Source organism: Brachyhypopomus gauderio, chromosome 1, assembly GCF_052324685.1.
Source record: "Brachyhypopomus gauderio isolate BG-103 chromosome 1, BGAUD_0.2, whole genome shotgun sequence".
Taxonomy (NCBI): domain Eukaryota; kingdom Metazoa; phylum Chordata; class Actinopteri; order Gymnotiformes; family Hypopomidae; genus Brachyhypopomus; species Brachyhypopomus gauderio.
The window spans coordinates 5874359-5885641 of NC_135211.1; the positions used below are offsets into that span (position 1 = coordinate 5874359).

At 47.8% G+C, this 11283-nt stretch overlaps 1 protein-coding gene and 1 long non-coding RNA gene across 3 annotated transcripts; both read right to left on the reverse strand.

Annotated features, from left to right (window-relative positions):
* Positions 1-139: 139 nt before the first annotated feature.
* LOC143525768 (uncharacterized) lies at positions 140-7272 on the reverse strand. 2 transcript variants are annotated; one of them, XR_013133737.1, is made up of 4 exons: positions 7129-7272; positions 949-1124; positions 565-800; positions 140-435 (listed from the first exon to the last, which is right to left on the reverse strand). XR_013133737.1 is itself a non-coding variant. In XM_077020110.1 (2 exons), exon 2 carries the CDS (start codon positions 2312-2314, stop codon positions 1940-1942), a length of 375 nt encoding a protein of 124 aa, XP_076876225.1. In that variant the 5' UTR covers positions 2315-3028; positions 7129-7272; the 3' UTR covers positions 1180-1939. The 2 variants fall into 2 exon arrangements, 1 of the variants encoding a protein (XP_076876225.1); XM_077020110.1 differs by lacking the exons at positions 140-435; positions 565-800; positions 949-1124 and adding an exon at positions 1180-3028.
* Positions 7273-7832: 560 nt separating this feature from the next.
* On the reverse strand, positions 7833-9082 carry LOC143526111 (uncharacterized). The gene is made up of 3 exons (XR_013133827.1): positions 8999-9082; positions 8271-8407; positions 7833-7974 (listed from the first exon to the last, which is right to left on the reverse strand). It is a non-coding gene; the product is annotated as an uncharacterized LOC143526111 (long non-coding RNA).
* Positions 9083-11283: the final 2201 nt, after the last annotated feature.

Sequence of the window (11283 nt, forward strand, 5' to 3'; positions counted from 1 at the left end):
ACAAGCATGACAAATTTCACACTAAAAATTTAATTAATCAAACAAAAACTCAAAATTGTTGTACAAAAAAATTCAATACCAAAATACCAAAACAATTGAATTTTTAGTGTAACAATCTGATCAGTGAAGGAAAGTAAAATATAAAAAACAAGTCCAAACTAATTCATAAAAGTTTTTTTTATTACTGCAGAAAACAGAATGAGCTTTAGTCTAATACATGTAATTACATTACATTACAGTATATTGTACATTGATGTGGCTGTTGCGTTCCTAAATCACAGGAGTTCTGTGTCTCTCAACAGTTCTCCAGGATCAAGAGCTCCTGCTTCTTCAGCCCAGTGCTCTGAGCTCACAGTGAGGCTGTTGGAGGGTTTGGGTTTATGGATCTGGCTGTAGGTCTGAGATGCATCATCAGCTGTGTCTGCTACCAAAGGCCTGTGGAACGTGAGGAGATGAATCAGTCTCTAATCTGTAAAATGGCTTAATGCTTTACATTTTCAATCAGTCAAATGTAATGATCTACAGAAAGAATAAAAAATCAGTGCAGTGTAATTAATGACTCACTGGGTGGCAGCAATGTGTCTGCGAATATTTACAGCAGCATACTCAACACTGCCTTCTTGTAAAGTGTGAAGAGGAAGTCTGGTGGTGGTACGTAGAGACGCTTCTTGTGTGTGGGACCTTGGAAAATAAACAGTGGAGTATTGAACATTGCACGGATCATCTAAAGTTGCTTCCTTTGTTGTGTCAGAGGTCGTGGTCAGGGCTGAGGCGTCATCATATACAGGACCAGAAAAACACTGAGAGGGGAGGACAGAATGAGAAAGAGGCAGAGAGAGATAGAGAGAGAGAGAGAGAAAGAGAGTGTGAGAGAGAGAGGACATCAAGATGAGAATTGCATTGATGGTCTCACGTGATCTCCCAGTCCCCCGTTTCAAACAGGCCTACCTGTTCTTCAGTCTCCCCAGAGCTCCTGTGCTCTTTAGATGAGCTGCACTTTCTGTCTGGCGAAATTCTCCAAGTCTACCAGGCTGCCAAGCTCCTTGTCTCTCCTCGAGCAAGGGCTTTTAAAGCAACTTTTTGGGCATCATCGTAAGGCACTTTCAGGTCATTGACCATTGGGCCTGTATTATTGAATATTCAATAGGGGAGAGAGAGAAAGAGAGAGAGAGAGAAAGAAAGCGAGCGAGAGAGAGCGAGCGAGCGAGGGGGGGGGGGGGGGGGGGGTTAACCAAAGAAGACAGATTAACACAATTTGAAGACAAAGGGAATTCCTAAATAAATTGACTTACATACTCTGACTAAATAAGAATTAATTTGGTTCTATTAGTCTACACATTGAGCCATTCTTAATTTCCACTTTTGGACAATAAATGACACATAGTGCACAGACAGGCATGAATGTGAGGTCACATAAGCACACATGAAAATTATTACATTCGATGAGCAATATACAAAGTAATACATAGATATGCATATGCCTAATATAGCACATTACATGTTGATACTTGGTTATATCTGAATCTACATCAATATTACATCGGAATACAAGTGTATTGATATATCTAAAATAATGCAGCACAGGAATATGTGAGTATACATGTCTCTATGACTAACACAGAATTAAACAGCAGAACACACAGTAATATATATATGCATGCCTGCATTCACTGTAGAGTTTAAGACTACAAGAACAGGTATATCTAACTACTGATACACAAAGTAATACATGAATATGCATCAATGTGGTGTGTTTATACAATAACCGGTATTCTAATAAGATCACTTAATATTGAATACATGAAAGATCATAAGTTGTGTCTTTATATCAACCACATGGCACAGTGTTCACATTTAGAGGCACATGGTCCTGTGGCCCTTTGTTCTTAAAGGCTGGAAAGCTGAATACTGGTTTCAAGAATAATTAATCTTCCGACGCTCAGTGCTCGGAGGGCACCGTGCAGTCCGCGCGGGAAGAACCTTGGGTCCCTTCGGAGGAGAGCAGTATGGACTGCTCCTGCTGTTCGACCCCGGAGGAGCCCATGTCGCTTGGTCGCAGCGTCTCCGAGAGTGAGGAGGAGATGGAGACGGCGAGGGGCGAGGCGACGGCATTCCCGGGAGCACGGAGGGGTCCTGGTATAGCCAGCGGTCCGAGGTGGGGGTTCAACGCGCCCTTGGAGACGCCGCAGACCCCAGCCAGCGCGCAGCAGAGAGCCAGGACTCCGGTGGCGCCCAGAAGGAAGGCAGAAGCTCCCCGAGGGAAGCCATCAGGAGCACGGTCAGCGGGAGTCCCGAACAGCGCACGGAGGTACATCCTGAAGACCGGAGGGACTCCGCCGCCTGTACCGCCCGCTGCATCTGCGACCCCAGGACAGACCGCGCCTCTGCTTGCGCTTTGGCAAGCAGCCGGAGCGATGCCATGGCTGCCTATGCCTGTGTGTGTGTTGATTCCCGTGTGTCTCCCTAGTCTCCTTTTTCCTTTCGTACCTCTTGTGTTTCATGTTCCCGTGTGCGTGTTTGTTGCTGTGCCATTGTTTAATGTATTTTCCCCTGTCTTCCCAGGGAGGGTGTACTAGGGCTGTTCGTGGCGCTAAAACAAGGTAGGGGGCTGCCTCACCATGACAGACACCCCCACCAAGCCACACTCTCCTCCACTGGGTGTGTGCCTTCTGCTAGGGGTCACCCCAGCCTCCTGGGGAGCCAACCCCTCCCGGGGCCCCTCATCGCAAGGTGGACTCCTCCATCCAACCCAGGAGCGCCAGAGACCGAGGCCCAGAGCACCCTCGTCGCGGGCTGGGGAGCACCCCAAGGGCCTCCTGGTCACCCTGGGCAGGAGGGAGGATCTCCATCCTCAGCAGGAGCTTCTCAGACCGAAGCCCCATGGTCCCCAAACATCCGGGGGCCCCAACCCTATAGGGAGGGGCTCTTTATGACCGGGCTCCGGTCACCTCACAACATAAGGGGGCTCCTGCCAAGTGGAGACCCCCACAAGGTCCAGGAACACCATGACACCACCAGGGGGAAGCACCTGCACAGAAAACACACACACACACCCAACCACACACCAACATACAACACAAACGCGCCCCATCAACCCCCTCTGTGCCATACCCCGTGGCACGGGACCACAGCCGGTCCCCCCCAAACACACATTTAAGGGGAGGAGCATGCGTGGAATTACACGCAACATTTCACATGCACGCTAGGACAAAACACACACGCAAAGACTAGACAAACAAACTGTGCAAACAGCAAACGGACGGGACCCACACATGCGCGCTCTACACAAACAATAGTGACGCTCCGCTCAAGTTCGCAGTCGCTCAGGGAGCGAGGCGACCATGACGAGCGGCAACCGCGTCACACACACAACATTTAACAATTAACAAGCGAGCTAGCGCACTGATCCACACGTCCGTTCACACACACCCAACACGACAACCACACAACACGAAGAGCCGTGGGTCGACTACCCTGGTCACCACCGTGCTACACACACACACACATCTAAGCACGGTGGCTCTTGAACTACATACAACAAACAAACACGAAGAATTTTCCCAGGGCAGACAGCCCTGGTCCTCGCCGTGCCACAGACACAACACAAAAGCACGGCAGAACTCTTCACGAAACACTACGCAGACAAACACTTACCACAAGACATGACCACGAACGAAGGAGAAAGAAAAAGAGACTGGCGGCTTCTGAAAGCGGCCGGTCATTCTGTGATGGGCGGGGGTGAGCAACTAAAAGGAAGCGATCACGCCAAGTCTCAGGGAAAAAGAATGGTTTAATTGAAAGTGTGCAAACCAAAAACCCGTGAGTAGATCCAAATCAAGGATATAATGACCAGCGGTCAACTGGTACAAAGACAAGACGTATATAGGCAAACAAACGACCCTCAGGTGAGACGGATCACGGGCTCCGCCCACCTGAGGGACGCACCTTGTAACATCCTGCTACATACCAGGCCAAATCTACACTGTATCACTCAAATAACAGTAGGTAGTGATATACATGAGCCAGTTCATAACATAAACACTATCCCTATATGATGTAAAAAATGTGAAAGTCCGTTGAACCCTGTGTGCATGAACTAGCCTGGGAATCCCCAGAGAGAGCCATCTTACCTGTAATCCAACCAGTGTGTGTGTTCTAGTATTAAGGAGAGAGACTAGCCTGTAGTACTCCGTGTGTTTACTACCCTCAGGTAGAGACCAGCTTACCTGTAGTCCACTCTGTCTTCCCTGTTCCAGTGGGCCAGAACAAACCTTGAACCCATACCTTTAGCAATTCTTTCATATTTCTTTATTGTTTTTATTGGATGGCAGGCAAATTTTAAAACACAGCTTCCAAGCATGCTGAAGAGCCTCTCATGGGCACACATGGACCTTTTTATAAGCCCCAGGTAAGTGACATTGTTTGGACACCCTGGAAGAAAATGTATCTCAATCAATCAAATTTTATTTATATAGCGCTTTTTACAACAGTTGTTGTCACAAAGCAGCTTTACAAGTGCCGAGTCCTAGCCCCCAGTGAGCAAGCCAAGGGCGACAATGGCAAGGAAAAACTCCCTAGTTTCCTAGGGTGGTCACACCCTGACCATGTGACGTAAGCATTTCCTAAAACAACTCATCTGAAGAGGTTTTAGTTCTGTGAGTTTTTTTTTGCTAATCTAAAAAAATATATATTTGCAGCTTTTTTTCTACTGCTTTTTAAAATGTTTCATGGCCGAACATTTGTGCCGAACATGTCTTTCAGCAGTTTTACATATATGTGTGACGGGCGGGGGTGAGCAACAAAAAGGAAGCGATCACGCCAAGTCTCAGGGAAAAAGGATGGTTTAATAGAAAGTGTGCAAACCTAAAACCCGTGCACTATCTCCAAATTAAGGATATAATGACCAGCGGTCAACTGGTACAAAGACAAGACATATATAGGCAAACAAACGACCCTCAGGTGAGACGGATCACGGGCTCCGCCCACCTGAGGGACGCACATGACGTCACCAGACAACAACAACAACAGCCGCTGTGGACGGAGGCGGCCGGTAGGGGGCCGCCTCACCGTGACAGACCCCCCCACCAAGCCGCACTCCCCTCCACTGGGTGAATGGCACACAGCGGCTGCACACAAAACATGAAGGGGCAGGAAGGCAGAGACAGGCAGGAACACACCTCCTGCCGTCCGGGAGCTGAAACATAAAACACAAAACATTAGGCAGCTCACCTCCCCGGGCGGGACCCTGGACCGACCGGGCCGTTAACAACACAAAACCATGCCCCGGTCGGTCACAGGGCCCTCACGCCCTAACCGGCATTCAGCTGGTAAGCCCCATGGGTGTGAGGACGAGGGGCTACGGCTCCTCTCTCGTCCCTCGTGTGTGTGTGGGTGTGCAGGCTACCTCTCCAAGGCGTAGCTACTTCACCTCCTGGACCTACCTCCTCCCAGAGCTGACCCCTGCCTTCTACTAGGGGTCACCCCAGCCTCCTGGGGAGCCAACCCCTCCCGGGGCCTCTCATCTCAAGATGGACTCCTCCACCCAACCCAGGAGCGCCAGAGACCGAGGCCCAGAGCACCCCCAACGCGGGCTAGGGAGCAGCCCCAACGGCCTCCTGGTCACCCCGGGCAGGAGGGAGGATCTCCATCCCCAGCAGGAGCTTTTCAGACCGGAGCCCCATGGTCCCCAAACATCCGGGGGCCCCAGCCCTCTAGGGAGGGGCTCTTCATGACCGGGCTCCGGTCACCCCACAACACAAGGGGGCTCCTGCCAGGTGGAGACCCCCACAAGGTCCAGGAACACCGCCAAGAAGAAGCACCTGCACAAAGAACACAACCTCACACACACACACACACACACACACACCACACACATATACAAACACGAAACACAAACACGCCCTACCCTATTCAGGGCCTCCCTCGGGAGAGACGCCCTCCGTGCCACACCCCATGGCACGGGACCACAGCCGGTCCCCCCCCAAACACACATTCAGGGGGAGGAGCATGCGTGGAATTACACGCAACAGTTGACAACACGCTAGGAGAAAACACACACGCAAATACTAGACAAACAAAACAGTGTACAAACAGACAGACGGGACCCACACATGCGCGCTCTACATACACATACACAATAGTGACGCGCCGCTCCGAGTCGCAGTCGCTCCCCACATAAAACACAAGATACACGGGGAGCGAGGCGACAGTGACGAGCGGCGACCGCGTCACACATGAAACATTTAACATGAAACAACGAGCACGCACACGGATCCACACGTCCGTCAACATGTACACATTTTTCCCACACAAAACATGAAGAGCGCTCCCAGGGAAGACGTCCTGGTCCTCGCCGCGCCACAAACACAAACACGGCGGAGCTCTTCAAACAAACAAACAACAAAAACGAAGAGTATTTCCAGGGCGAGAGCCCTGTCCCTCGCCATGCCACAAACAACACAAAAGCACGGCGGATCTCTTCAAACACCACGCAGACAAACACTTACCACGAGACATGACCACGAACGAAGGAGAAAGTAAAAGAGACTCGGCGGCTTCCGAAAGGTGGCTGGTCATTCTGTGACAGGCGGGGGTGAGCAACAAAAAGGAAGCGATCACGTCAAGTCTCAGGGAAAAAGGATGGTTTAATAGAAAGTGTGCAAACCTAAAACCCGTGCACTATCTCCAAATTAAGGATATAATGACCAGCGGTCAACTGGTACAAAGACAAGACATATATAGGCAAACAAACGACCCTCAGGTGAGACGGATCACGGGCTCCGCCCACCTGAGGGACGCACATGACGTCACCAGACAACAACAACAACAGCCGCTGTGGATGGAGGCGACCGGTAGGGGGCCGCCTCACCGTGACAATATGTAGTAGTTCCCACTGTATGTTCAAAGAATAATGTAAATATAATTGCCATTAACACCTGCACAAATACAGTTAAATACAAGGTCAATGTCGGGTGGTGTAGAAAAGGAAAGAAAAAAACAAGCCAAAGAAATCTATGTTAATAGTGAGCTTTTCTACAGCCTGTATTCTGGCATATATAGCATATCTCTGTTCTGAATGCCATCACAGCTGTGCTGATATTCAGTGTAACAGCCGCTATCAGCCATTACCTGCAGCCTTGTGCCGATATTCGAGTCACAGCCGTGCTGATGTCCCGTCCAGCAGATCTCCCCCTTCTGTGATATTCTTTAACGTCAGAACAGGATTAATGCACTTACATTCTGCTGTGAGTGTCTCACTTTTTCCTTTCTCAGTAGACGTAAGTGAGGTTGAGTGTAGCGATGGTGTGTGTAAATGTCTAGAGTACTTATGTAATAGTAATTGGCACAATTCTAGTTTCCTTCCCTTTCCTATATGCTTGGTTACCAGAAGCAGCAGATGCGGTGAATGGTGCCATGGTTTCTTTAATTTTTATTGCAAAACTCACTTGAAATGAGCAAGGAAACAAGGAAAGCCGCACGCACACAGCGTGGCGCAAATAAGTGCTTAAGACACAAGAGTCACTGTAACTTGGTGTCAGAAGAGAAGGCAGCGGAAGACGTCACGTGCAGGGCTCACTACAAACAGTGCAAGGAATGCACAGCACTGTCTTGTAGGACCTGTGGGCTGATAAGGAGAGATGTGGGTAACGACGAACAGGTGCACATGATGATTTAATAAGTGGGTGATTGAGACTGTGGGAGTGAACGGGAGGTGGAGTGTTGTGAAGTGGGCGGCTCCCCTGTGGGGCTGGCCCGGCCTACCATGACATTATGCTAAAAACTATAGGACCTATAATACACAAAAACATTAAAAAAATAGGACAACCGAATGAAACAAAGGTCTAAAATGAGTAGTTTTGTCATATAATGTCGAGCAGAAGAGGACGAGTTCCCCTTATCAAGGTGTCTTCCTTATTTTTTTTCTTGCCAGTGTTGCCTTGGTGTGCTCATGATTGTGTACATCCTCTGTGATTTCTGTAAAGACCAACAGTTTGGTGATGAGAAACATGTGAATGAATGGTGATCATTTGAGAGTTCTTCCAGGCTGTGTGTGGGGTGCTGAGAGTTGTAGTTGCATTGGTTGTTACAAAGTGATGAGGAAACTAGACAATGTAAAATTAGAAACAGAAATATAAAAAAGGGGGGAAACATAATGCATGTTTGGTGGATATTGGTGTTTTGTGTGCATGACAAACGGGTGATATTACGTTCGAGGGCCCCACTTTGTTACAGGTATCTGATGTTGCTGGTATCTGATGGCGGTGCCTCACCTATACAGGTGGCAAGTGAAGTTTGTCCCGTTTGGTCTGATGTACAGAGAGTCTCATCAGGAGGTGCATCAGAGGTACAATCTGGTCTCCCTCCATTTGATCCTGTTTCACCATCGTTGTCAGACGATGGCAATTCTCTAGGGGGCACAAGAAGCTCAACTTTGATATGAAGCGAAAGAAAGGACGTGTAACCAAAGCCCTGGTATCCTTCTTTAATAATGCCCTCGACACAGAAAGATTGAAGTAGGTAGCTATAACAAGTAACTCTTTTTACATGTTACTAATTTTTAATGTTTCACTTTTCATATTGTTTCAGGAAATGCCTGTAGATCAAATGTAGCCATAATGTTGACCCAAGACAGTGTCGGGAACTATAAAACCAACGTTACCACGGATCATGGACGTAGTTTTGATTTCATAAGTGGGAGGGACACAACCTGGGGTGGCGTGGCGAACTGTTGAGCGGGGGGGGGGGGGGGGGGGGGGTGCTGCATGATCCTAGTGCTAGATTTGTCGCTATTTGGATATTGGTTTTTTAACCGTTAAAAAGTGGGGGGGACATGACTTCGTCGCTACTTAAATATTTGGTTTTAACTGTAAAAACTGGGGGGGACCAAAACCGGCTTTTGAAAAAGTGGGGGGGACATGTCCCCCCCGTCCCCCCCCAAAACTACGTCCGTGCCACGGATATCCCCCACCTACACACACAGCGTCAATCACATTGCTACCTGTTATATCAGGACCGATGGAGAGAATCCTGGAGAAGGAGTGTAACAGATATCCCAGACGAGCCACCACTTGTTACGTCCCCGTTCTCTAATAGAACCAAGACTTGGGTAAGAAACAGATGCATGGGATTGCTACTGGGTGTAGGGTGGTATACGATAAAAGGTACTCAACAGACAAACTGATGGCGACCAAAGACTGAAATTTACTGATATCCAGAGACTGATCCAAACATGCAATAACACAGATAAACAGGACATTACAGCTAATAAAAGTCATAACTGCTCAACACGCTAGATGTAACTGCCAATAAACGTTCTGTTTACCCATGTACTGACCTATGGTGGGATACGGGTGGCATCAAATCAATGAAGAAAAAAAAAGTCTTTCCTACCTAGCAAACCTCTAAACCTAACAAAACATATGTAGCCAGGTGGAATAGTGTGCTTACACTTTGCTAACGTGATGGATCTGTGTTGTTGGCTGTCAATTTCTTTTGGGTAACTTTTATTTAAACAGCTGTAGACGTTTTGTGTGGATTCCGTACTGTGCAGGTGAAGTCTCTAAAGTACCTGAGATGTAAGTGTTTTATTTTATTTTGTATTACCTAGTGGGTTGATATTGATTACACAATATTGTTAATGGTAACATTTGTTTTATTTATTTTGTTTTGTTGTACAGTAGACCCACTGCCGTATTTTTAGGGAAAAAAGGGGAGAGAGAAAAAATGTTCTCTCTCAAACTAAACAACAAGCAAAATAAAAGAACCCCTATTAATATGTGTCCTGTGTGGTACCTTTCCCATAGGCTACACATAAAAATGTGATGCCTGCCCCCTTTCCTAACACACCTATACAACAGAAATAACTACAAACAAAATAACCTTACCTATCCCACCGTTGCCTCCCACACGAACAGTGAACATGTCACAAACACTTAGCAAAGACCTGACACAACCACCAACACACACCACATGTAATGCATAATATACACAGACTATTAGCTTCCTATACGCACACTACATCCCCCCGTCTACTTTACACTGATAAATCTCTGCTGAATGTCGGTCAGGTGTGTTTCTCTCTCTCTTTCTCTCTCTTGTCTGTCCATGTATTCATCCTTTATCCAAGAATGCCCGCCTCCTAAAGCAACCCATTGGTGGGCTGGTGAAGCCATTTCGAGACCCAATTGGTGGAACACATCGATGTTGATTGTGCATGTCCAGATGATGATTGGCAGCAACGAGTCCACCTATGTATGTCAGTTGACAGGAAGAGCAAAACACAACATGTGATCTGTGCACGTAACAGTGGAGAGAATGCTGTTCACAATGGGCTGTCACTTCTCACAGGTGTGCTGACAGGATAAAAGCTGAGTTCAGGCAAAGGTGCAGATACGTGCACCTTCATTCATTCATTCATTCTGTGAATGAATACAGGCCTCAAGCATGTAAACAGAAACAAAATGTAAAACATCACTTGAAAAACCTGCATCAAAGTGAGGTTTCATGGGTGGAGGATAATAGGGTTTCATGGGTGGATGAAAGTGAGGTTTCATGGGTGGATGTCCTGCCTGCTGTATTGAGAGCTTCACCCACAAACAGTTGGTAAAGTTGGCCTGAAGGAGGGAGATCCCCATGAAATGTTGAGGAGAGGGACATCTGTGTCTGCAGGTGCACCACCCCGCATGTTGCCACTGCTGCACCTGGACTGCCCAACCAGCTATTTTCCCATCCTGACACTGGGCCCTGGTCCCTTTACCCATCCTCGTCTCATGGGTAGCTCCCCCGTCTTCATCACTATATCAGTTGTGATCCCTGTCCTCATCACAGTCATCTTGGCTGTCCCTGATACTCCTTTTGTATCTCTTCCTCTACCCATCAGTGTCCTGTCCCTGTCCCACTCACCATTCTGGTGTCTGTCACCCTTCCACCTACTCTGGCCATGGTCCCTGTTACCTGTTACCATGGTCCAACCCTGTTACCACTATTACCTATTACCATGGTCCAGCCCTGTTACCACCCCCGTGGTTACCACCCCCAGGGCCACAGCAGTCTGATTCCTCAGCCCTTTCTATAAGACATTATTGGAGTGATACACTGTGGACTTTCTCTTTCATCATCAAAGCTGGTTAAACTAGAGTTGTTCCAAACCTTTTTATTCACCATAGTGTTAATGAAATAAAATTAAATCCATTTATCTTCCCTTACATGGTAGCTGCAGCAGCTCTGTGTTTGGTCTGCAGCTGACATTGTTAACACTAAAGTGGTACAAATGTCATGAGTCTA

What these genes read in the sequence shown, in the direction of transcription:
- LOC143525768 (XM_077020110.1), bottom strand. Translation starts at nt 2,314, where the DNA reads ATGTACCTCCGTGCGCTGTTCGGGACTCCCGCTGACCGTGCTCCTGAT.